At 40.4% G+C, this 26,998-nt stretch overlaps 2 protein-coding genes across 20 annotated transcripts in view; one reads left to right on the forward strand and one right to left on the reverse strand.

Annotated features, from left to right (window-relative positions):
* The first annotated feature begins 35 nt into the window (after nt 1–35).
* On the forward strand, nt 36–23,527 carry EXOSC8 (exosome component 8). The gene is made up of 11 exons (XM_073342388.2): nt 36–104; nt 3,811–3,847; nt 9,608–9,671; nt 11,668–11,741; nt 12,919–12,964; nt 14,851–14,956; nt 15,044–15,089; nt 18,774–18,870; nt 19,846–19,966; nt 22,615–22,721; nt 23,314–23,527. The coding sequence occupies exons 1-11, from the start codon at nt 88–90 to the stop codon at nt 23,427–23,429; spliced, it is 831 nt and encodes a 276-aa protein (XP_073198489.2). The 5' UTR covers nt 36–87; the 3' UTR covers nt 23,430–23,527.
* SUPT20H (SPT20 homolog, SAGA complex component) overlaps nt 23,454–26,998 on the reverse strand; it is a 63,746-nt gene continuing 60,201 nt past the window's right edge. For 10 of the 19 annotated variants that reach the window (XM_073342183.2, XM_073342298.2, XM_073342162.2 and 7 more), the window contains 3 exons: nt 25,512–25,617; nt 24,812–24,939; nt 23,454–24,002 (listed from right to left, as the gene is read on the reverse strand). In XM_073342183.2, coding sequence (XP_073198284.1) covers nt 23,865–24,002; nt 24,812–24,939; nt 25,512–25,617 — 372 coding nt within the window. In that variant the 3' untranslated portion in view covers nt 23,454–23,864. Of the gene's footprint in view, nt 24,003–24,811; nt 24,940–25,511; nt 25,618–26,998 lie in introns of those variants that run through there. The other 9 variants (XM_073342316.2, XM_073342289.2, XM_073342308.2 and 6 more) reach the window with 3 other exon arrangements.

Here is a 26,998-nt window from a genome sequence, read left to right on the forward strand (position 1 = left end):
CCCCAGGGTGTCGCGCGGGAGAGGCTGGGGGAGCGGAAGTGCGCTCCCGACCCCGGAAGTAGATCGCGCACGGGCGGAAGTGAGACTATGGCGGCCGGATTCAAGTAAGTGACTGGGCGACGCAGCTTCTGGTCCCGGCCTGGCATTCGCCCCTCCCCCTCCCGGGGGCCGGGCTGGCTCTGAGCCGGGCTCGCCTCTGGCCCCGGGGGGGGGGGGGGGTCGATACAGCTGCCGGGCCCGGCGCCATCAGTCTCCTCAGCGGGGCTCTTCGCGGGAGCTGCGGCCCGGGGCGCTCTCAGCCCCCGACCTGGGCCGCGCGGGGAGCCGGGAACGCGGCCCGCGTCTGCCTGGAAGCTGCCCTGGGCCCAGGCCGCTGCCGAGCCCTCCGGCCCGGCGATGGCCGCAGGTGCCAGGCTGTGGGTGGGTTTAGCCTTCAGCTGGACCGACCCGCTGCCTGCTCGTAACGTGCCGTGCCCAGAGCTCTGCCAGGCCAGAGTCTGGGAACTGGCTGCTGTCAGGAGCGGCTCCCCCGCTTGGAAGTGGGGGCGGGAGAGAAACACACCGCCTAGGAAACTCCCCTCTCGCCCCTACCTTCCCCTGGCAGAGCTGATCCACTTGTTATTGGTGATCGTGGAAATCGAGCGGCTAAGGGCATGTGTCCTGCATGCACTTGGCACATGTGTAATTTTATGCATGTGAGAAATCCCAGTGAGTTCACTGGGGCTCCCCATATACAGAGTATGATGCTTGTGCAGAATTGTAATTTGTGGCCCTTACTCTCTATTAGACAATCAACATTTAATTTGTCCCTCTCAAGTTTTTTGTTGTATTTGTTTGTTGTGTATTTTTTATTCCATCCAAATTTATCTGTATTCTAAAACTAAAAGCTTAGTTCAGAGGCAGTTAAAGCTATTAAGGTTTTGGGTCAGTAATAGGAACGTGCCCTTTAACAGACAGGCAGTGTCCAGTTAAGGGGAGAGACCAGCCCCTACCTCGCTACACCCCTCTCAGATTATCCACTTTCAATGCAACGTTGCAGTCTACCAGAGAAAAGTTCCTTCTGCTTCAAGGAGTTACAGAAATACACTATTCTTCCCATGTTCATCAGCCTTGTAGCATAACTCACACCCATAACTGCTGTCTCATACTTTTGCCAAAAAGCATTTAATTCCCAGTAATATTGACCCTGGATATGAAATATTTTGGGGCGGAAGTGAGATGGCAGGTTAAGGTTTATGTTTGGCTTTATTTTTAAAGTGAGAGCTAATCTTAACCAGCTAAGGTGTTTTGAAACATGTGGATCTCTGTCTATGCCAGAGCAAAAGTCTTGGTGGAAGTCATAATAACTATAATCTCTTCCTAATCAAAACAAGGCCGAGGTATTAAAGTTGCTGGAGTGGAGGGATCCATCAGGAGACAGAGGAAAAAGAAAAGGAGTACTTGTGGCACCTTAGTGACTAGCCAATTTATTTGAGCATAAGCTTTCGTGAGCTACATCCGATGAAGTGAGCTGTAGCTCACGAAAGCTTATGCTCAGATAAATTGGTTAGTCTCTAAGGTGCCACAAGTACTCCTTTTCTTTTTGTGAATACAGACTAACACGGCTGTTACTCTGAAACCAGTTAGAGGAAAGTGGGTGTTAAGTGTAAGGACTGGTTGGACAAGGAGTCTGTTCCTAGGCATTTGGGGGAAGGTTCTTTCTGCATTGACCAAACTATCTTTTGCTTCTCCCGTGTCTCACAATCAATTAAATGGGGCATAGTAGCATTTCCTGAGACAGTGAGGAATTGCCCTTATGTCCATGCTAGTTGGGAATATCTCAAGGAACACCAACAGGGATTAACATTACCCTTGTGCTTGTAAATTGTCAGAATTATGTCGAGTTTATGTTGTCTTGGAAAACGTAATGAAAGTTCTCACTCTTAGTTATCATTTCCATGACTTTTCTCCAAAAATCTTTGTTTGAACAAAACCTGGGAAGGCCTTGTGCCAAAGATTAACTTCTCTCCTGGAAATGTCATTTTAATGTCTCTGATGTTAGTGTCATAACAGTTTGTGGCTGTGGAACATTCTGTCTTAGTTTCTGTGTTCTCTGTCTTAGCAACTCTCTGATTTGAAAAATTGTGTCATCAGAAGGGCTATGCAGAAAACAGCCTGCAGCATTAAATTCTATTTTAAAAATGCGGTTGTCGTACTACATACATTGGTGTATTTGTAACGTCTATGAAGAGAACGATTATTTATTTATGCTCCGAATAAACATAGGTAGATGTAGGATAACTTGAATTCTTTAATTTTACATTTATCTTAAATTTGGTTAAGGAAATATATTTGTGTTGTAAAGAAAGGCCCTGAGAAGCAAAGTAGAGGGAAGGCCTTGAAAATAAGAAGTGATAAGGCCAGAAGGAATAAAGTAGGGAGGATGTCTGGTTGAAAGAATAACCAATGGGATAAGGGGAAGTTTCTCAAAAGAAGATCCTCTGACCAGTAGGGGTGACTGCAGATGGTTTTAAATCAAGTAAAGAGAATCTATCTTAAAACGAGCCAACACAGCCCTTCACCAACCCACACACCAGCGTTAAAGCCTATGTGAACCCAGGTGCAATGGGAAAACTGTTGGACAGCAAGAAGGCGGGGAGGAAAGCCCTTGGGAAGACAGGAGGTTGTAAATTTCATCTGACTGGAAATAAGGGTGAACTGTCTCAGATTTTACTTCAGCTGAAAACCAGTAATTGGCAATGACATTTCTTTGTTAAAGGGCATAAAAATAAGCTTTTAAAGGGTTCATTGCTAATACCTACCTGACCATGTTACAGCCAACCAATATGGGTTTAAGCACTGGGGTTAGCTCATTTGTAAGTATATTGATCAAATGCTTATAAATGATTTGTTACTATTTGGATGTAGTAAATTGCTTAGTATTTAGGCTTTTTAGGCATGGTTAGACCAACTACATATTGGTCTTTGGATTTAATAAGGAATTCATGGTTAAATTGGTTTTTAATTTCCAATATTAATAATTTCAAGTATTATTAATACCAACAGTAGAGTAATGTGTGAATCAAAAATCAGATTTCAATATGTTATACACATTTTACAATAGGGCTCTGAGAATTTAGATTGTAAGCTCTTCAGGTATCAAATAATAATACAAAGGTGACACCACACTGAAAATTTTAAAAAGTGGTAATTTTTGAAGCAGTCACGTTCTGTATGCATAAGCCAATTAATCATCAAACTAACCTGAAAAATTCAAATACTATGTACATTTTAATTTGCAACATTTCTTAAAAAATATTTAACACACCTATCTCAATCAGCTCTCTTATGTAGCCATAACTATGGTATTGCTACCAACTCCATCATAATATTAGCTTTTACAGATTCTCAGTTTTCAAGCTAAGATTTTTTATGTATGCAGTTACATTAGCTGCAGTAAAGGGTGGGTTTTGTTGTGGGATGAAAGAGTAAAGTATCTCTCTTTCTCCCATTTTCCAAACTTCACTCTTTCTAACCTTTTTTCAAAGCCCTTGCCACGAGGCAACCATCCCTCCGGAACCTATGAGTTCTGGTGTCAAAATGATCAGAAAGAACACTGTAGAGGGCTCTCGTCTTTCTGAAGTTGGCACTCACTTGGCTAATGTGCTGTCTCCACAGCATTGTCAGCCAAGGAACAAAAACAGAGCTTGACTCTGAAACACAGATGCCCACTGAGTAACGTTTGCTTTTCTTTTCTGCTAGAGTTTAGGTAGCCATTTACTTTGTAAAACAGATTATGCATATGAATTTTAAATTTTGTGTCTGTTTTAGAACTGTGGAACCTTTGGAATATTACAGGCGATTTTTGGTGAGTAAAGCATCATGTATACATCAGTTAAATAGATTTAGAATATATTTTTCTCGTACAGCTACTGTACCTCTGTTGCTATTCTCTTTAAATTACACATAAACTCCAATGGGGTTTTGTTTTTCCTTAAAGCCTTTCGTAGAAGAAAATCTTTCAGACTCTTCAGGACAGGGACTTTTTATTCTATGGCTGTGATCCTGTGAGTGCTTTTGTACATGTGACTAGTTTCACCGGCCTCAAAGGGACTGCTAAGTGCATAAAGTTAGATGTGCTTAAGTGCATACAGGATTGAGGCCTTGGTTTGTACAGTGCCTTGCACAATGGGAGACCAACCAGGGTGGTGGCTTTTAGGCGCTACCAAAATACAAATAATATCACTGACTGTGTCCTTGGAAAAGACAAATTCTGAGTCTACATTAATAATGCATATTAAACAAAAGATAATAGAAGATAATAAGATGATAAGTAACAGAAAGGATTTGTCAAGAACAAATCATGTCAAACCAACCTAATAGCTTTCTTAACAAAAAGAACAGGAGTACTTGTGGCACCTTAGAGACTAACAAATTTATTAGAACATAAGCTTTCATCGGATGCATAGAGTGGAACATATAGTAAGAAGATATATATCTATCTATCTATATATACACACACACATACAGAGAAGGTGGAAGTTGCCATACAAACTGTAAGAGGCTAATTAATTAAGATGAGCTATTATCAGCAGGAGAAAAAAACTTTTGTAGTGTACTTCCTCACACCTTGTCAACTGTCTAAATGAGCCATCTTGATTATCACTACAAAAGTTTTTTTCTCCTGCTGATAATAGCTCATCTTAATTAATTAGCCTTTTACAGTTTGTATGGCAACTTCCACCTTCTCTGTATGTATATATATATCTTCTTACTATATGTTCCATTCTATGCATCTGATGAAGTGAGCTGTAGCCCACGAAAGCTTATGCTTTATTAAATTTGTTAGTCTCTAAGGTGCCACAAGTACTTCTGTTCTTTTTGCGGATACAGACTAACACGGCTGCTACTTTGAAACCTTTCTTTAACAGGGTAACAAGCCTTCTGGGAAGAGGTAGATGTGGTATATCTTGACTTTAGTAAGGCTTTTGATACTATCTCGTATGACAGGCTCATAAACAAACTAGGGAAATGCAACTAAATGGAGCTACTATAAGGTGGGTGCATAACTGCCTGGAAAACTGTTTCCAGAGAGTAGTTATCAGTGGTTCACAGTCAAGCTGCCAGGGCATATTGAGTGGGGTCCCGCAGGGATCAGTTCTGGGTCCAGTTCTGTTCAGTATCTTCATCAGTGATTTAGATAATGGCATAGAGAGTAGTCCTATAAAGTTTGCGGACAGTACCAAGCTGGGAGAAGTTGAAAGTGCTTTGGAGGAAAGGATTAAAATCCCAAATAATGTGGACAAAGTGGAGAAATGATTTGAAGTAAATAGAATGAAATTCCATAAGGACAAATGCAAAGTACTCCACTTAGGAAGGAACAATCAGTTGAGCACATGCAAAATGGGAAATGACTGCCTAGGAAGGAGTACTGCAGAAAGGGATCTGGGGGTCGTAGTAGATCATAAGCTAAACTGAGTCAACAGTGAAACACTCTTGCAAAAAAAACCAGCAAACATCATTCTGGGATGTATTAGCAGGAGTGTTGTAAGCAAGACACGAGAAGTAAGACTTTTGCTATACTCTGTGCTGATTAGGCCTCATCTGATGTATTGTGTCCAGTTCTGGGTGCCACATTTAAGGAAAGAGGTGGACAAATTGGAGAAAGTTCAGAGAAGAGCAACAAAAATTATTAAAGATCTAGAAAACCTGACCTATGAGGGCAAATTGAAAAAAATGTATTTGTTTAGTCTGGAGAAGACTGAGAGGGGTTTACATAAAAGGTTGTTACAAGAAGGAGGGAGAAAAATTGTTCTCCTTTAAACTCTGGGGATAGGACAAGAAGCAATGGGCTTAAACTATAGAAAGGGTGGCTTAGTTGGAAAAAATTCCTAACTGTCAGGGTGGTTAATTGCCGGAATAAATTGCCTGGGGAGTTTGTGGAATCTGCATCACTGGAAATTTTTAAGAGCAGGTTAGATAAACACCTGTCAGGGATGGTCTAGATAATACTTAGTCCGGCCATGAGTGCAGGGGACTGGACTAGATGACCTCTTGAGGTTTCTTCCAGTCCTACGATTCTATGACTATATGCACCTCTGCAGCAACATCAAATAACAGGTAAGTCCAGAATGTCTGTGGTCAGTTTCAACCCCAGTAGATGTGGCTACAGAAGCAGAGTTTGGAGGCAGCATTTGTACGATAACTTGGGAATTATACTATAAACAAATACTATTAAAGTGATATATGTATTAATCAAGCCAATAATTCTTTAATTGTGAGAGGTTGTGATGAATGTGAGAATTTTGGTGGTAATCCATATGTATGCCTCAGTTTTCTTGTGTTCTTTGTGCTGCTGTACACTGAGTATAAAAGAAAAGGCATGCGGTGTTCGAAGCACATAGTTGTCTGATTGGAGACCAGATATATGAACATCATAAACTGAATAGAACTTACATATGTGACTTGTATTATTTGGAAGCAGAAGTTAGCAATTTCCCAGGAAAAACTAGTTTAGCACAGGGTGCTGATAAATACCAGGTTAAACCAGGAAACTGGGAAATATAAAATTATTATAGTATACAAATAAAAATGACTGAAAAATATTTACCATTATTGTTTGCAGCATTGTTGCACCACACAAAACAAAAGCCCAGTAGAGATTTCATGAGGCAATTATTCCTGTACACATGTTGACCACCCTCTTTCATCTAAAATACGCAGGAAAGAAATTGTCAACTGAACAAGAAGAAATTGCCAGGCTTTCTGGCATGTTTACTTGCATTTAAAGTAGAAGAAGCTCCGTATCCAAAATCAATGTTTTCATCCCATATCAAGGAAACAGCTTCCACTGTAACATGGTGGAAAAATCTGAAGAATGCTGATATTCCATCTGACCTCACAGACCTGGTGGTACAATTGCATCAGCATCCAGCAAGTCTCGCAAGCACAGAACAAACCTTTTCAACTTTGGTTACATCCATTCAAAATTGAGGAATAGATTTGGTCTATTCCCTAAGTCAAATTTGGTCTTCTGCTACAGAATGCTGTGTAGCCAAATGGACCTGGCCTGGTAGTTTGCTACTCTCTATGCTTCTGATTGCTTAATGCTTCAAACCTATAGCCTGCATGATTCATTTTCATATAATCTAATGTTTTTTACTTTTGTTTATATAATAGAGAAAACTGAAATATGAGTCATGACATGTATAACTTCCTTGAGGAAATGCTGAGCCAAAATGCATGCAGACATTCCAATGTTCAGTATTATAATTACATATGTTAGTATTATGCCCACTGCAGTTTACTTTTTATTTGTACAGCCCTAGTTAATTTTAGAATCTGCTGCCTTATGTGACCACAATTTGAATATGTAACTCAAGCTGAGTGTAATGTAGTGTGCATTAATGAAACCATTTTTAAAATAGAAAATGCCTTTAACTGGGACTAACTTGTTTTTCATGGGGTAGTAAAAATCCTGACTTAATGTGGTAAAACCCACTCCTGCTAAATGCCATCCCGTTGCTGCCTGGGAGAGACAATGGGAGCCTCAATGACCGTGACATTAACACTTAATGCCTGGGAAGCCGTACAGTTGGGGCTGTGAAACAAAGGCTAGACAGGTCTGAACAAAAACAGGTCTTAAGGTTGCTACTGTGAACAGAGGACACATGGATAGAGAGAACGGAGAGGGACATCAGTATCAAGGCATAGCAAAGCTATTGCTTCCACCAGTATATACTCTGTCTTAAGCTTACTTTTCCCACGCTAACCTAAAGACTCCAGATCCTGTATTCCAGGTTACCAATAAATGTTATCTTGGTTTTGGAAATTGCGCCTTGCTTCACTGCAGTTACTCACTGTTTTGCATTGCTCCCTAAGAAGAAAAAAGCCTTTCTGGAGTCTGATCTTGGTTGGATTTGCTTTGGAGAGCCTGGTGAGGAACTGGGTGCTAGAGCCTGAAGGCTCAGCGTAGGAAGTGTTCAGGCCATGTAGCCTCCCCTTGTGGAAAATTATGGGCCCCACAATAAAGGGAGCTATTTGAAGGCCTGTTCATAGCATGGACACTGTAAATCTGTAACAGATCTTCAGTATGTTCCACAGCAAGGGACAGTTTAGATGGTGAACCAACACCCTTTCTGATCCAATTTGTGTGTTCAGTTTATGTTGAGAAACATCTGAATAACTATGGTCACCTATGCAAATTGGTGAGGATTTTTACCAAACCTTCCCCAGGAAGTGGGGTGCAAGGGTCGGGAGGATTTTGGGGGGAAAGACGTGTCCAAACTACATTTCCCAGTAAACCCAGATAAAGTTTGGTGGTGGCAGTGGAAATCCAAGGGTAAAATAATTTTGTACCTTGGGGAAGTTTTAACCTAAGCTGGTAAAAGTAAGCTTAGGAGGTTTTCATGCAGGTCCTCACATCTGTACCCTAGAGTTCAGAGTGAGCTGTAGCTCACGAAAGCTTATGCTCAAATAAATTGGTTAGTCTCTAATGTGTCACAAGTACTCCTTTTCTTTTTGCTGAATAACTATGTGATTGGCTTTTCTGAACTTGGGCCCTGTTTAGATTTCTAAAGTATTTTCATCTTAAAAGATCAGCAATGGAAAAAAAAGTTTAGTTACAAAAATTAAACAATGCAAACATTTGGAAAATTTCATTCAAGATTATCAATGAATATTTCTTCTCAAGTTGGCTCTGGGTCCTGAAAAATTAGTTGGCCTTTTTGATGATATCAGACCTCTGACTCAGTTTCTTATAGTGTCACAAAATTCACAGATTGCCACTATATTCATAACAATTTACTGATTGCTTTGTCACTGCACCACTGATAGGAGGTATTGCTTTTGTTGCCGAATGTCCTAAATAGCTGTAGGAAGGCACATAGTACTTGGCCTTGAGATGCTTTTTCCTGCTGGACTATAAAGTTTTTAAAGTACCATATATACTCGTTCATTACCCCGTTCGTTTATAAGACGACCCCCCCCAAGATGGATAGGTAAAAATAGTAAAAGCTGATTGACCCTTTCATAAGCCGACCCTATATTTTAGGGGTTGGCAAACTTTGGCTCCTGGCCCATCAGGGTAAGCCGTTGGTGGGTCAGGACATTTTGTTTACCTGGAGCGTTCACAGGCACGGAGCCCCTCAGCTCCCGGTGGCTGTGGTTCGCCATTCCCAGCCGCCACTTCCCGCAGCTCCCTTTGGCTGGGAATGGCGAACCGTGGCCACAGGGAACTGAGGGGCTCCATGCCTGCAGATGCTCCAGGAAAACAAAACGACAGAGTGTTAGATATTCAATTCAATGATTTCATAGAGTTTAAAATCATCAAATTTTGGTGCAGACCAGTTTATAAGCCCACCTCCGCTCTTTGATGCATCAACTTTTTACCAAAAATATTTGGTTTATGAACGAGTATATACGGTAACTAAGTTTTGGGCCTGTAACCCAGATCACACTAAATTAGACCAGAAAGCTCACCAGCACACAAATCTTTGAGTTTATCCTAGTGGTCTTGTCATTGCAAATTCCCATTTGAAGATAAACACAACTTTATCATTATATACTCTTGATTGTGTAACATCATGAAAATGTCATTTAACTTGAATTGTGTAATGTTTATGTTTAGAAAGAAAACTGCCGACCTGATGGAAGGGAGCTAGGTGAATTCAGAACAACCACTGTCAACATAGGTAAGTGTTTAACGTTGGGAAGTGCTGGTGACTGAATCGAATGGAGTCAGTTTTTATACCTGGAGTCTTTAATGAATGGCTGATCTATTTCCACAGAGCTTGATTTCAGAACAACCAGGGCTGACATTCTGTGTTGCACCTCAAAGAGTCCAGGGATAGTTTTAAACCATTGTTGCACCCTCTCACTCCGGAGCTACTCAGTGACACCCCAGTTGATCCCCCAAAGCATAGTTTAAACAGCCATGGGTGGCTGTCTAAATTAAAGTAGCTTCCCTATCTGCCTCTGGGCCACAGCATTTCCCTGAATCACTGTGGTACCATTCCCAATTAGCTGCTCCTGCCTCCAGCACTGATTCTAAGACACCCCTATATCAGGACTTGCACAGGTGTGTCAGAAGGTGCTTTATGGCTTTCACAGTTCATACATTGGGGGAATTCTTCCTGATCATGGCATTTAGAACCCTTCTGTGCTGCTTTGGCCATTTTACCTGGCATAAAGGTAAATTTTCATCTACTAAAGTTTTGACTATTCCTAATTTAGAAAAAATGAATACTTTAGAACTTGATAATTAAAATAGAAATATAAAAAATGCATTAGAGAATTAAAAACATGATTAAATATAATTTCTGTATATATCAACTCAAATTTAAGTTTAGCCAAAAAAAAAAAAGAAAAAGCCCTTACCTTTTGCAAGGTGAACTGAAGCTTTTTATGGGTAAGTGCCAAAAACCAAATAGGACATTCCATCATTATGTACTTTTAAACCAATTTTTTTGTCTCATTTATTAAATAATTAACAAATGACAAGTCTAAAATATATTTATTTAGTGGTGCATTTCCCATTCTTTCCGTGTAGTGAGAAGTTTGCCACTTTGCTTTGGCAAAAAGCAAATTAAGCCCCACAATGTGCCCCTCCTGCCAAATTGTAGTGCTTAAAGCAAAATGTGGTTCCCCGATGGTGGAAATCAAATTGCATTCTTTAGCAAAATTGCCAGTTTCTCCTGCCTGGCCATCTGGCTTCACCCCTATGGTCTCTTTCACTTACTTTCTCTTTATTGTTCTCTCCATGTTATGTGTGCATGCACTCTGTCCACTTCTCTGCCTGCTCTATTTCCATCATGGCTTACACATTTCTACCCACTTTCTCCTTTATTCATTACCCCTCCTTTGGGGGGATGCTCCCTTTTCTTCTGTCCTTCCTTTCATGAATTTGCTCTCACACCCAGTTCTTCTTTGTGGTTCTCCTTCCATTCTTCCTATAATCTCCTGCTATATATGCAACTCCTATACTACTGAGTCTGCTCTGTTCATCACTTTCCCCAATGTCCTAACATCGGCTGGAATGGAAAGTGCTTTTTTTTTAATAAGTACTCTGCTGGATATTCTTAGCACATTCAGGCTACAGCAGTTTCCCAATAAGAATATGATAAGGCAGGGAATGGAAAACAAATAAGCAGTGCTAAACTAACAGATCTTGCAACCCCTTACTTGGACAAATGTCCTTCCTCATAAGAGTAGCCCCAATAACTTCACTAGCAGACTGCTGAAAGATCTTTGTTTTGCCTCACAAAACTGGAAGGGAATTTAGGTGATAGGGAACTGGACCAGAGGGGAAATACAAGGTAACCTTGTCAGTAAAACAGGTAAGATAGGAGAAAATACTGGTATGTGCATTTTAATTTATAATATAAATTCAGCAGTCTGTGAAGATATCATGGTTTCTCACAGAATCAAGTAGAAAAGCAGCATAAAAAAGTCTTCATATTATATTTGAAAAGTTCTGGGTAATCTAGTACTTTGAATCTCTTGTAGGGACATATTCCACTTACCCTTGGAATTCCCAAACATTTAAAACACACCATGTATCATGTCATTTAGTCTAAGCGAGTGGTATGGAAGCTAAAACTGGTAACTGACAGTGTGAAGATGGATATTAAGTTAAAGAGCTTTCTGTGGTAGCAGACTGAGATTTTATCAAACGTGTTCTCTTTTCAGGTTCAATTACTACTGCAGATGGCTCTGCCCTGGTGAAGTTAGGAAATACTACTGTAATTTGTGGCATTAAAGCGGTATGTTTACTTTTTTTGAGATGGAGAAATAATAGTTAAGACTATGTTTTAGTCACGGGTATTTTTAGTAAAAGTCATGGACAGGTCACAGGCAGTAAACAGCGTGGCCTGGGACCCCTGCTGGTGCTGGGGCAGCGGGGAGGAGGTTGTCGGGGCTGGCAGGCTCCCTACCCCGCTCTGCGGCTCCCTGAAGTGGCGACATCTCTCAGCTGCTGGGTGGAGGTGTAGCCAGACAGCTCTGTGTGCTGCCTCTGCCCCGAGTGCCGGCTCCGCAGCTCCCATTGGCCGGGAACCACGGCCAATGGGAGCTGTGGGGGGCAGTGCCTGCAGGCAGAATTCAGAGTGCAGAGCTCTTTGGCTGCACCTCCCTCTTGGAACTGAGGGATGTCACTGCTTCTGGGGAGCACCCCTGAGGTAAGTGCTGTCCAGAGTCCTCACCCCCTCCTGTGCCCTAGCCCTGAGCCTGCCCTCCTCCGCCCCCAAACTCCTGCTGCCCCTGGGGGCCGGGGTGGGAAGGGGACAGGCTGGTGGCTGCTGCCGAAGTCACAGAAAGTCATGGAATTTGTGACTTCCATGACCTCCGTGACAAACGACGCAGCCTTAATAATAGTTAATGTAAAGATAAAGCCCCTACTTATTAAATTGAAATCGATACGCCTGTCAAATACACGTACATTTTTTTCACAGGAGTTATTTTGAGGATTGAAGATTACAGGTAGATTTGGACAAAGGAATTAGGGTACAATCAAGAGAGAGAGGTGTGTGCGTGCGTGCATTGTTGTTTGTGTAAAGAGTTGTTTGGCTCTTCTTAAAGAAAACAAAGACCTTATTTTTGTGTATTAATTATTTAGTTTTTGTGGTGATTAATGAGCATTGATAATGAAACAAATCCTCTTCTTTCAAGGGAGATGTTAATAAATATAGCTGTGGAAAACCCAGTTATAATAGTCTTTAACATAAAACAACAAGCAATTCATTGAAGAAGTGATCATAAGTAGAGTAGCTGGAAAATCTAGCTTGGTTTATGAAAGCATTTTGGGCAGACAAACCTTTGAGCCCTTGTGGAAATAGGATTTGTAAATTGTATTTAACATCTTTTAAAAAGTCTTTTCAAACCAGTTTGTAGATACAAAGCTTTTGTTCCCCCTGAGTTTTGTTGTTGTTTTTGGTTTTATAGGAGTTTGCAGAACCCCCAGCACAGTCCACTAATAAGGGATATATTGGTAAGTTTTAGAGCTTTGTCAGTTTTCTGCCTTTTTAGAAAAAAAAACAGCGTTAGTTATTTCAGTTAAATGCTTTTAGTGATTGGGAAGAATCTGGTGTAGTAGATGTTTAAAACAAATAAATCACATTAAATAATTGCATTACAATGCACAGAACCAGTTTAGTAAGATGACACATGGGAACTGGCCTTTTTAGAGGTAGGTGACAGGTTAGCTAAGGAGTACTAGTTATGGGATTGAGGGTTTCTAGCAGCAGCACAAGGCAGAGGCACAAGGTGGGATTTGCTCTGCCTTCCGCATGTGAGAAACCTCTCCTCATGGAAACTGCCTTTTCACTGCCAATTCCAGCCCCAACTACCATGAAACAATGGGAGGTCAAAGCAAGATATCTGAGGAGACAGGTAGGTGAGCCAGAGAACTCACCTACCTGTCTCCTCAGATACTTTGTTGTGGGTGAGATTGTTGTGGCAGTGGAAGGTGAGGTCTGATGATTCAGGAAGGGCTGCAATAAATTGTATGTTCCCTTGTGTCTTGATAATGTCCAAGAAAAAAATTGGCTTGACTTCAAAAATGGTGAGAGGGAAGTATAAAAATGAGACTTCTGCTGAAATTGAGTCTAACTAACTAGGGATGGTCCTGATGTAGGCCCTGATCCTGGAAGGGATCTTTGCAGGCGGACCCTTATTTCCATATGGAGTTCCAGTGAAATAAATGGGGTCCACTTTTGAGCATCGCTTTGTGAGAATGAGGATTTACATTATAAAAAGGTGGTTTAGATGTGATGTCTTTGGGGAATTTACTAGATTGTGTTCTCAGTTTTCTGTGATTGTTCTGAAATATTTTTTTGCTTCTTTTATGTCCAAAATGGCAAATTTGGGCAGTTAATAAAAGGAAATGTGTCATACCAGGAAAATCAGACTCCTGGAATGAAAAGATTAGAATTGTTGTTTATCTAATTACGGATATTAAGAAATAATTTGTGGTTCATGATCTACATAGCAGGACCTCAGGTAAAATGCTTTAATTTACTGTAGCTAGGAGTATATCTTTATTTCATTCTGTAAATGTAAATGCTATTTTATGAAACACTGACTAATAAATGATCTGTACCCTGCATCATATATCACTTTGTGTAATTTTGGAAGAAAAATCATGCAGACCAGTGTTCCCTCTAATTTTTTACATCCATGTGTGGAATGAATTTTGTTATGTGCACCAATATGGAGGTGATGTGTGACACATCACCTCCATATTGGTGCACACAACAAAATTCTTGTGGTGGGGGTGGGACCGAGAGGTTCGGTGTGCGGGAGAGGGCTCAGGGTTGGGTGCAAGGGGTTGGGTGCAGGGGGTGAGGGCTCTGGCTAGGGGTGTAGACTCTGGGGTGGGGCTGGGGATGAGGGGTGCAGGCTGTCCCAGGCTTGGGGTGCAGGCTGTCCCGGGCCCGTGATGGGAGAGAGGACTCCCCCCAGCCCTCTCGCTGCAGCAGCTCGGGGCCGGAGGAGAGGCGCCTCTCCCTGGCTGCCGCAGCTTCATCTGGGCCACGGGAGGGGCTCCTCTCCCCTGGCTGCAGCAAGTCCAGGGCAGGTCTGTGTTGGGGCCGTGGGAGGGGCACTTCTCTCCCAGCCATGGCAGGTCCGTTCTGGGGGAGAGGCATCTCTCCCTGTCTCAGCCCTGAGCGGGGCTTAATAGGCAGCTGCGTGGCCACGCAGCTTAGAGGGAACTTAGATGTAGACTTGATTAATGTTAACAATTCATGGTCTTGGCTTTCATTTGAAATGCATGGCACTAATTAAGACCATAAAACGCTTGTATGCATTTTTATTATTATAACAGACTGTATTTTTTCTTTGTTTAGTTCATAACTAAATATTTTTGATTTCTAGTTCCGAATGTGGATCTACCACCCCTCTGTTCATCAAGATTTCGCCCCGGACCTCCTGGGGAAGAGGCTCAAGCAGCTAGCCAGTTCATTGCAGATGTGATTGAAAAGTGAGACCCACTATAACACAGTTCAATTATGAACACAGTTATGGGGAAGAATTTTATTTCTTAATTTTCTGTGTCATTTTGTTTTAGTTCAGAAATAATAATGAAAGAAGATCTGTGCATTGCAAATGGCAAGGTAAGAAAAGGTTTGGTGTTAATGGCAATGTCTCAGAGTAAAGGGGGATAATCATTTGTTAACAGGTTTCAAGAAAACCCTTCAGCTTTTGGGCTACTATTCTTATTTTTTGTTAATTTTGGTACCTGCACACTCTTTGGGTTACATCCAAGTATAAGGTCTGCGTGATCTGATTACGGAAATCAATATCGATGGGTGTATCAACTATATTTTTGAAAACATTATGCTGTTTATGCAACTCCTAGAATGCTAAGTACTTTCTTGGTTTGTAGTGTTTGATTCAAGAACTCATTGCAACAGCATGTCTTTAAACCCAAGAGCTTAGTAAGATACAAAGAAGGAACGGGTGATGATATGGATAACTCGAGTGTCCAGAGATAAAATAGCTAATGCAGAAGAAAAATTTTGAAAGGGTTTAAACCAGAATTAGGATGAGATCGTCACAAGGGGAAGATTATCCTACATCTGTGCACTGTGAGATTTGTGTTCCTTCTTTGAAGCATCTGGTGCTGAGAGACAGGATACTGAAGCTGGTGGACTGCTGGTCCGATCCAGTATGGCATCCTGTTTGTCATCAGAGTCCATATAAAACTACTTTGTCTTCCCTGCTTTTGTAGTAGGAATTTACTGTCTTTTTGAAGCTCTGGATCTTGCATTTAGTAAAAACTATTAGGCCTGTCATGGGGGCACGGTGTGGCGAGTTGACTCAGTGCAAGGTTGGTACACTCCATCACACGGTCGACGGGATTCCCTGTTAAGTCAAACAATTGCGGTCGGAGGACTCAAGACCCCTGGCGGGGCCGAGCAACCAAGCAGTTCGTAGACCTTGACCTGGGGCAAAACAAACAGACAATACAGTGGAAGGGTTGGACCCTCTGGGAGGGCAGAGCAAATGCTCAGTCTGTCGCCGCTGAGCCTCCTGGCTGGGCTCTGACTCTGGGCAGGGTCGAGCAAATAATCAGTTTATATTGGGAGTCCCCAGTAGCCACGCCTTAATGGCAAGTGCAAGGGGGGGTGTAGGGGAACCCTACTCCATGGGTTCCAACCTATGAAGCTGTAAATTCCCTATTAAGGGTTCAAGCATTGGCTTCTAACTCATTCCCTCAGTCACTTCTTACCATAAGGCCCATCTCGGGCATTTCCTCTCCGCGTTCCTGTCAGTCTCCAGAGTCAGCTGATCAGGGTCCATGGTCCAGACAGCCTGGAAAGCAAACATCCTTCCTCTTCCTCAGTCAGCCCCGACTGAACTGGGCTGCCTCCTTTTATCTGTCCCTTTCACCTGGAGTATTCGCAGCAGGGGCGAGGAAGCCTGGTCTCCTGGGCCCACAGTGATTAATCAGCCCCATTGGCCCAGTGTAGTGTTGATACACCCCGTCACTTGGCCAAATTTAGCAAAGCTGCAGGGAGGCATAAAGAATACACCTGTGGTGGGCCTGCCATGCTCGCTGCAAGCAAGGGTATATTCACCCTTTGGAGTTTGTTTTGACTAGGATTTAAAGGTGTGTTATCGGAAGTTATTAGCTAATGTTAACTAAAACTCCAGTGTGGACAAGACAGTGTAGATGTTTAAAACATGCTAAGCTGGTCAAGTTGAACCCTGGCTTTCTGTTTTTCATTGAAAACCTGAAAAATTTCCATGAAAGTTTTTGGGGAAAAAACAAAATTTTTCATGTTTCAAAAATATTTTTTGTTAAAAATACTTACAATTCTCCAGCCAGTTTTAAACCTGGGCATCACTTACTTTTCCTAGAGGGATGACAAGACCTTGAATTCCAACATGTGTGTTTTTGTTTTTCCTTTGAAAATAAGGAGGCATTTTGGATAGGGAACAGAAGAGGTCCATGTTGCAGCTTTGATCCACCTATCTTCAGTTCAGATTTTTGTACTGAAGTAATCTCTCTGTTGTCCTACTTTTTAAACTTAATTATAAATGCCTTTTTTCCATGTTTAACTGCCACTCACACTAGTGGTCAGCAAACTTTATTTCAAACTGCAGATCCAATGCTCACGGAGGACTGACAGGCTAGATTTGGCTTGTGGACTGTTAAATTTAGGGCCTTACCATTTTTGTGGCTGTGAAGAACACGTCATGGACCATGAAATAAGCACTTCCCCATGAAATCCAATGTCCCCTTGTTCCTAGGAGTGCCCCAGCAAAGGGGGCTCCTAGCTCCGGCTGGGCTGGGGAAGGACAGGACTTGTCCATTCCCTGCACTGCCAGGGTGGGGGACTAGACCCATCTCTGGTTGCCTCCCCTTGCTGCAGGATGCTCTGGAACTGGACAGCAGCCCCAGAGATTCCTGCAGCTGGAGGAGGCTTGTAGAGTTAGATCCAATCTTCCCTGTGCTGCTCAAAGCGCCCCAGCAAAGGGGGCTCCTAGCTGCTAGTCTGGGTAGGGCTCTGGCAGGACAGGACTTGCTCTTTCCCTGCAGGGTGCTCTTGGGTCTCTCTCCCAGCTGCAGATAGCTCCGCACCCTCTCATCCCCACTCTGTCCAGCTCTGAAGGCAGCACAGAAGTGAGGGTGGTACTCCCATGACCAATGTTCCCTCTAATTTTTGACAGGCTGTGTGTGCAAAAAATTTCTTCTTTGCAAATTTTTGAAGCAGAGTTCAAATTTGTGCGCCATGAAGCAAATGCGCCCAAGCAAGTAAAATGCTTATACATTTAAAAAGTTTTAATTTGCAATTTGTGATAATAGTTTTACACCATGTTATTTTATAAATGTCATTTTTAAATAGTTAGAAAAAGGAAATTTAACCTCCTTTCCCTTTCCCGCCATTGCCAGTTAGTAGAATCTGCCAGTTAGTAGATGGCGGGTGAACAATGTCAAAAGTCACCCGTAAATGATATTTCGGCCTGACGCCGATGTAGTATTTCATTTTTTGTGCGCGCGGTTTCTCGCCGTGTACGCGGGGTTTAGGATCTGTGTGCGTGTGCACACGCATACAGCTTAGAGGGAACAGTGCCCACAATCCTCCACGGTTACACCACCTTGAAATTTCAGATTTAAACATCTGAAAACGTGATTTTTACCAATTTTCAAATCCTATGGCTGTGAAATTAACCACAATAGACCATGAATTTGGTAGGGCCCTAGTTATGTTTAATAGCTCAAGTGTAAAAAGTCCATATATATTTTTTTTGGTGACATAAAAATATGAATTGAATTTCTCACCCATGGTTTTCTAGTGGAGGCAGAAGTCATTCTCTTTGTTGATAAAATACAATACAGTGGCTGACTACAGATGGCTATCTGCACATAAATAACTCCTTTTAAAAAACTGGACTTTTTCTGTGGTGACCATAATGCAGAAATGTGTGTGATGTTCTTTGCTGCCCACTTGGTAAAATTGCTTCCTCAGCCACTTCTTAGCAATATCAATCCTAATGATCTGGAAATGTGAAAATATATTGACTGTTTCTCACCAGCAAAATTAATATTTTGTTAAAATCCATCTTCTTGGAGTAGAGCATATGGGAACAGGTGAGGCTTTTGATCAGAAGAGCCATCTAAATTGCTATGCGTAGTGAATTGGGTGGGGGGAGCTAAGAGGCCATGTATTCATATTTGTTGTTAAAGGATCAGAAGATGTGTATTACCATTGGCTTGTAAGCTGAATTAGTGTGATACTGGCAGTTCGAAGGATATATCAGATCTCACATGTACAAACTTTGTTTCTTAGCTTGCTTGGGTTCTATACTGTGATTTCATATGCTTGGACTATGATGGAAACATTTTGGATGCCTGCACATTTGCTTTGTTAGCAGCTTTAAAAAATGGTAAGTGTCCTATAACACACAATTGTTAAGCAAATTACATTCATGGGATAAATGTGTTAGTAGGAATCTGAATCATGGTGAACAGTCTGTTGCTGATTTTAATTTCCCCAAAACCAGAATATGTCAGCAGTTAAACCCCCCATCTTTTTATTGAACTACTGAAGCTATAATACAAAGAAGAAATATGTCACTAAATTGATGTCAAAGTTTTGTATACATGTTGTTGATCAGGCTGTAAGCTACCTTGCTTACATATGCTTCTTGCACATTGTATTAATCTATTATAGGACTGAGAACCATTCCACCAGATAGGTTAGTTTTTCAGAGCAATGGTATTTGTCTTCAGCGTACCAGAAGTTTGGACACTCCACTACTGATCATAAGCAAAATTGTAATTTCAGTACACCAACATCTAAATGAAGTGATACCTGTTCGCGTTATTTAGTGTAGGGAAACTAAGTATTTAATCACTTATATTTTGTGTGATGCAAACAGGAGATATTTAGAAGTTATTAACATGTTCACATTTATAATTGAAGAGATCACAAAAGCAGGATCATAGAGGAGTAGAGAGATGTGATGTAGTGATAGGAAAAAGACATGCTATTGTGTGGGGTTTTTTTTTTGTTCAGTGTGGTTCAGCTAATGTACTTATCATGTAGAAAGTGCCATTATGGTGTGTGTGTTTTAATTTCCAATTTATTTTTTTTACAACTGATCGTTTATACTTGACTGACTCTGAACAAAATAATGGGCTCAAAAAGGATGAGTGGCATCTGTTATTTTTGCAGAAAACAGGTACCCCATATTGTCTGATTTGGGACCTGCACTCTATAGGAATTGCAGTTGCTCAGCCCCATAGAGATTGATGGATGTTAACATAGAACAGTTCATAAAGAATTCCTTTGGGGATAAAGCCCAAATTATCTTCAGCTAGTTTAATATCATACAATTAATTGGCCTCTTCTCTTTCAGTACAGTTGCCAACAGTTACTATAAATGAAGAAACTGGTTTGGCAGAAGTTGATTTAAAACAGACAAATCCTTTGAATATCAGAAAGCATCCAGTTGCTACATCGTTTGCTGTATTTGACGAGTAAGTTGGTAACTGTATCAAATGTACATATATTTTGTAAATTGTTTAGTGACACACACACTGGTGAAAAACTGACACTGTTGCCAAGAAGCTGTGGTGGCAAAATCCTCATGCAGTTATGTCAGTGCACCTCATGGACCAACCAGACTTTTCAGCTACTCTAATTCAGGGCTGATTATGTTGAACTGTTACATAGTTTTATAATATGAACAAATGACCACCAGAACAAAATTAATACTACCAAATTTCGCCTGCAACTGAAGCCAGATTTGATCTCCAGATTTCACAGCTTAGTCATATTGGAAAGTATTTTAATATTGAAATGTACTTGAGAGGTGTAGCTTCATGATGTTGTTGTATTTATATACTTTTCATCCCAAAGGGCTTTACTTACACGAATCACTACATCCACTACTGAAACGCAAATACCTCTGGCTACATCTTGACAATTTTTCAATAGCTCATAACAGTTCACAACAGTTTCAGGACAGAAAGTAAAGAACTTATCCAGGGATAGACATAGATGGAATGTAATTACTCAAATTAAAATTTGGCCAACTCTCCAAGTTAACGTCCTTAGATCTAAAAGGGTTGCATGTTGTCAGGCTCTTTATTTTTAAATCTGTCTGAAAGACTTCTTCCTTGAAATCTTTCTTGTTTTTTCACTAAAATAGCAGGATTGGGGTACAAGTGGTTCCCCAGGCCAGACTTTGCCTCTTGGGTTGTGGCCTCTTTGAGTTTTGTTGTCACCAGCACTTGCTAATTGTTATAGCCCACATATCTCTGGCAAGCCCAGAATTAGAGAGGCCCTTAATTCCCAAAGGGTAAATGTAAAGTCTGTTTCACTCTTCAGGGATTCATCTGCTATGAATTACTTGTAGACTGTTTTCTGTTACTTCAGGCCCTCGCATCTTTTTGGCAGTAGTAAAATGGAAATGTGTTAGCTTCTAAGTATAACAACTACCAGAGAAGAAAGGTTCTAAAACTAGCTGGCAAGCAGTGCTGATAGTTTGCTGCATCTCTTTCACTAGCCACAGTCAACAGAAATGTATCTTTCTGTTTGTCCTCTCGAAAATATTTACAGGCAGCTCCTTAATATTGTTAAGGTGGGGAGCAAGGTGGGAGTGACGAGGGTTGGTAACCTGGTATACAACTATCTCCAGCAAGAACTCTTCGGATGAAAGGCAGTGTGCGCAAAGCAGTAATAACTCTTAGGCGTGTGTGCCATTGCACAAAAACAGCAACTGGAAAAGCGACACTGGAAAAAATGAACAATGATAGAACCTCCTACCTTCCCTTCATTGAAATCCTCTCATGTAGAACAAGCAAATGTTTTTGCAGGTTTCCCTCCTCAGTTACCTGGGGGGAGGGAGGGAGCAGGTACCCTTGGTTAGGGGGTTTATGTACTGAGATTGAGTTGTTCTGTTCATTACTTTATGAAAGTTCAGGTAACTGCTTGTCCTCTTTTGATGATGCCGATAATATGAAAAACATTACCAAATTATAGAACTCACCACTTCTTAAAAATTAGTTGTAAGTAACGTAGAATAAATGCATTCCCTTGGCAGTTTCACTGTATTTAGTATATCAAATTTAAATTACATTGACTTTAAAATACACTTTTTTTGAACAGTGTGGAATTGGGAATTCGCACCAGACATTCCCAATAATATTTGCACTGTTGTTTATAAACATTTTGCACGTTCAAAAAGGTTGTACTAAGGAATGTTTAAGGGTTTTCGTAAAAAGCTGACATATGTCATCTTGTCCCATTGACTCCTCTGTGAACTTTTATTATTTGTCTCTGTATCTGTCCATTGTAGTATAGATTTCTAAAGGACTAAATGGTTCCAACAATTTTTATTGTAGAATAAAGGATATTTAGCATAATTTAATAATTTAGTCAATTTTCCCTTTAAAATATTATGAATTTTACACTATTTGCTGTGGAAAAAACTAATTTGGGGTCTTGAGAAATCAATAGCTTTCATCGCAGGGGTAATATTTTTGATCGCTTCCTTGATTGAACAGTGTAGTAGATCAAAATACAGTCCTTGATTTTCTTTCAAAGAGTTCACTAAAAATAAATATACATACAAATAAGACAAATGGGTTTTGTAAGTACATCTATAGCAAACGGAAATAATGGTGTTTTCACTTAGTTTTCTGTGAACGGTAAACAATCTTATAGCATGTAGTCACCATTTTAAAAGATTTGTTTTACAACAATTCTAAACTTTTACTGTCTGTTACTGTAGTAGCTGTTTTAGTGCTGCAAATTGTAGTTTCCTGATTAGGGCATAAATTTTTAAAACCTCTAAATTTAAATTTTATTTCTATTTACAAACCCTCAAACACCCAATTGAGTTCAACATTGAAGTTCAGTAAGGGTTTGCCTTCTCCCCATGTTCTTTAAATTAGGGCATCCTGACGACAGAACAGTGGATGTTTATAGAATACTTCCAGAGGTACTATATTCAGCTAAAAAACAACTCCATATAAATAAAACCTTTTAAAAAGTTAGCCTAAATGACCCTGGCCAAATTCATCTTAGATGAACCTTTTCCTATCTGATTGTTTTGTATGTGAAGATCCAGTAACTTGTACACAAACATCCCACCCACCTCTGGATTCTCTTCTTTTAAAAGCACAATACTCATTGTTGATCCGACGGCAGAAGAGGAGGACCTGGCAACTGGAACGGTAACCATTGTAATGGATGAAGAAGGCAGACTATGTTCTGTTCATAAGCCAGGTACTTTGCAAAATTACTGCAAGTTCATTTGACAGGCAGCAAATTTAAAATTAAACAGTTGGAATCAAATTCTATCTACAGTTGGCTGTTATTTCAGTAGTACATGCTACATAGTAATATTATTGGCCTTTAGCATGTAGCGCCATCTTAATACCATACCTGTGTCGGACAGTGCTCTCAAAACAAGTAACATTTTCCTTCACTTAGTTGAACTATTTCTTAAATGAACGTTACTACTGCAGTCTTCTTAAAAATAATCTACAGGATTGCATTTTGCAAGAGTTGGTGTGGTTGCTGCAATAAATAACCTTTTCCTTGAACAAATCATCTTCAAGACTTGTTTAGACATACTTGTTGCAGAGGTTGGATCTTGAACCGAGGTCTTCTATTGTGCTAGTAAGATTTGATATTTAAAGTAAAACAAGTTTCTTAAGGAGAATCGCAAACTAGACCACCCTGATTCTTAAACAGTAAAGTAACCCCCATGACTGAAAGGTTTTAGTGTTTCCATTTGATAAAAATTTTAAAGAAAACAAAATGGAAAACAAAGCTACTATTTTCAATTTTGGGGGATCCCCCCCTCTTTTTTTAGGTGGAAGTGGCCTAACAGCAGCAAAACTTCAAGACTGTATCACTCGGGCCGTTACAAGACACAAAGAAGTGAAGAAGCTGATAAATAAAGTGATAAAAAGCATAAAACCAAAATAAACATACAGCAAGGTCTCTTCAAAATGGATTTGTAAAAATTGTATTTGTTAGAGTGTTCACCAACCTTTTATACTAAATAAACAGATATTAATACTACATTTACAAAGTTCATATTTTCTAAAATGTATCACCCTTATACTATGTACAGTGCTGCTGAATGGTAAAAAATACAAGGTTAAAACATTTTGTTAAAAATATGAAGTGACTTGCAAAAAAACAAACCCTAGCTTTTTGTTAGATGAAATTCCTATTTTCCATAGAGTTGGCTTCCCGATACAGTTTATACTTATCGGCGTTACTTCAAAAATTCATTTTCCCATGAGTCATTTCAAACACTGATTTGATTTTCATTTTTTTTTTTGAGCTTTCTTTAAAAAAAAAAAAATTTAAAATCACTTCTGCGTCTATTTTATTTAAATATAAACCCCCCAAGACTCAGGACTTTGGAGGGGTCGGTGTGCCTCTTTTCCTTTTACTTTTGGACTGGCTGCCTGAATGTTGCTGGTGTCGTAGCTGAGCTGCTTGTGCTGTTGCTGCTGCCATAGCCATTTGATGCTGCAAGAATCGCAACTGCTGCCGTGGGGGAGAAGGGAAAGGAAAAAAAAGCTTGTTACATTAAATTTAACGCTACCTTTTACCTCAGGAAGAATGACAGGGAAGAACAAAATGGGGTAATTAAACTGAGGAAGCACTGAAATGGCATCAAAAAGGAATACCACATACTGGGACAATGAGTACAGTCAAGCAGCACCAGTGGCACAGAAGCCTGCTGAGGGCGTTTTCTAACATTTCACAGTCAAACTTTGCCCTTTGTGTCTGTCGCAGTAACTGCAGTAACTCAGCAACTTCAGTAAACACTTTAGTTCAGATGATATATTCAGCATAATACTTAATATAATTTCTCTATTTAAGTCTCTCTTCCTCATTCATGCAATATATTTTTGTCCTGAGATGGCAATTATGTACTCCCTATATAAATATCAGGATAGCTAACATTACTATGTGAAAAGAACACTTTGCCAAAGCTTCCTTTTTAATGTAATAACTGTAGCTGTGCAACGTGTTTGAATTTAACTACGCACTCGACTATGCTGTTGCTTCAAAATCCTAATGGCACCTGGCCAAGCTTATTTAGTAACGTGCCACAAGCACTCCTTGAATGTTGTCAAATCAGGAAAGTGGATGGCTTTAAAGTATAAAAATAAATTCAGTGCTCCAAGTTGATAGAACAAGAGGAATCGGATCTCTCAGTTTAGTTTGCCACACTGCAGCATTTTTAAAATTCCATATGGTATTAGTAAAAGTCTAAAGGGCAGCATTTTTGTTTTTGGAGCTGAGAATTGTATTTTTTTTATGCAATCAGAGCGAAGTTGCTGGATTACTTGTATCTGTTGCTGCTGCTGCTGCAAGGCTTGTTGTTGTTGCTGCTGTAAGGCAGAGGAGAGCTGGAGTCTCTGCTGAGGAAGGCTTTGCCCACGTCTGTTCACGGCAGAGCCAAGCTGAGACAACACTACGAAAAGGAGAAGGGGAAAGCAGGCAGGTCAAAGAGGTTGGGTGGAGGTTGTCAGGGTTAGGAAAGGAAGACATAGGAATAGAGTGTAACAGAAAGGGGATCAGTAGAATTAGTCAGAGTAAAATCAGAAACAGTGCAGAATAAAGTATACACTGTATAGACACTGTTAGTTGGAACATGCAATTAGCTTATGAAGAGCTTGTGGACATGAAACAAATTTCTTATACTGGACTTTAAAGCAGACAGTTTAAAGAAATACTCCTTAATGAAGTTTGGTATGGAAGCTTTGTATAGTTTTGGCAGGAATTGTTCCATGTGATTTAAAGACTATTCAGTTTATGAAACTACCATACACAAGACAAAGAAGCAGAAAAGTGCATGCTTTTAATTTGCAAGTCAAATTAAGTGCAACATCTTCTATGTGATCCACACTCTGTTGTGATAACTTGATATGTGATTTGCTTTAATTAGAGTAAGAGGAAGGCTTATATTAAACACCAAACTTCATTCCAGTATGAAATTTATCAATGTCACTAAAAAAACCAGAAGGAAACTCTGCCAACACATACCTGCTGCTTGAGGTTGCATAAAGCTCCCCACTCCAGTAAGGTTAATAACAGCGGCTTGCTGGGCAGATAAGGCTTGGTCTTGATTGGCTGGACATTGCTCAGCACTCTGGCAAAAATGAGAAGCTTGATACTTATTGTGGAACTTTTGTGCCATTGAATAAATAAATTCAAAAAATCAGCACGAAAAGATATGAGTACCGCTTTTATTTCCCTTTTAAAAAACTCTCTGCTTTTTATAGTGTTAAATACTGGTAATGGAGTGACTATTCAGATATGTACAGCAGCCATTATGTGCTCTATACTAGCTCTTCAATAATTTTGGATTCTATAACCTGTTTTACATAGATGGGAAATGTTTTCCAGGACATTAGGATTATGTGTGTTCTTTAACAGAAGTCCCATGGCATCTCCGGCTGCACCACGGGCAACCTGCTAGTAATAACTATAGTTTGGATCCAGTCAGGTGGTACTTCATCTCCTAATCCTACAAGAATCTGTATTGCACCTGAAATGGTCGTCCACATGCAATCCAGAGGCAAGAATACTAATCACTGAGCCATCTATAGACCCGAAACATCAGGAAAAAAAGTGAAGACTGTGTCATCCACTTTTATCTCAAAAAAAGCACCCCAGTAATATTCTGAAAGCAACAGCTTCCCTCAGGAACAAAATGACTCCCCACACCTCCATTCATTTCTTACACAGATTGGATCGTGAGAGGATTGATCAAATGTCAGTTGAAGTCAATGGGTACTGGATCATGCGCTACACTAGGGTACCCACAAGCATGATTCTTTAAGTACACACATGGAATGAAAATGTTGTCTGAGTACATCTTACATGATTCAAACAGACCTGTAACACACACCAAGCCGCCCCCCTCCCCAAACAAAACACCAAGCATTCGCTTCAGTTGTAAGAAGGCAGAACTTGTGACTGGGCTAGTAAATTGTCATGTGTTATGCAAGGTTTCTTTAAGAGAACCATACTAAATAATCACTGTACTAAAGAAATAGTAAAAAGGAGTACTTGTGGCACCTTAGAGACTAACCAATTTATTTGAGCATAAGCTTTCCTGAGCTACAGCTCACTTCATCGGATGCATGCAGTAGAAAATACAGTGGGAAGATTTATATACACAGAGAACATGAAACAATAGGTTTTACCATACACACTGTAACCAGAGTAACACACTATTACCAGCAGGAGAGCGGGTGGGGGGGGAGCTGTTTTTGAAATTTTTTTGTTGAAGAATTGCCACTTTTAGGTTTGTAATTGAGTGACCAGAGAAACTGAAGTGTTCTCCGACTGGTTTTTGAATGTTATAATTCTTGACGTCTGATTTGTGTCCATTTATTCTTTTACGTAGAGACTGAATTTTTCCACTGAATGCATCCGATGAAGTGAGCTGTAGCTCACAAAAGCTTATGCTCAAATAAATTGGTTAGTCTCTAAGGTGCCACAAGTCCTCCTTTTCTTTTTGCAAA

Source organism: Lepidochelys kempii, chromosome 1 (assembly GCF_965140285.1).
Source record: "Lepidochelys kempii isolate rLepKem1 chromosome 1, rLepKem1.hap1, whole genome shotgun sequence".
Taxonomy (NCBI): domain Eukaryota; kingdom Metazoa; phylum Chordata; order Testudines; family Cheloniidae; genus Lepidochelys; species Lepidochelys kempii.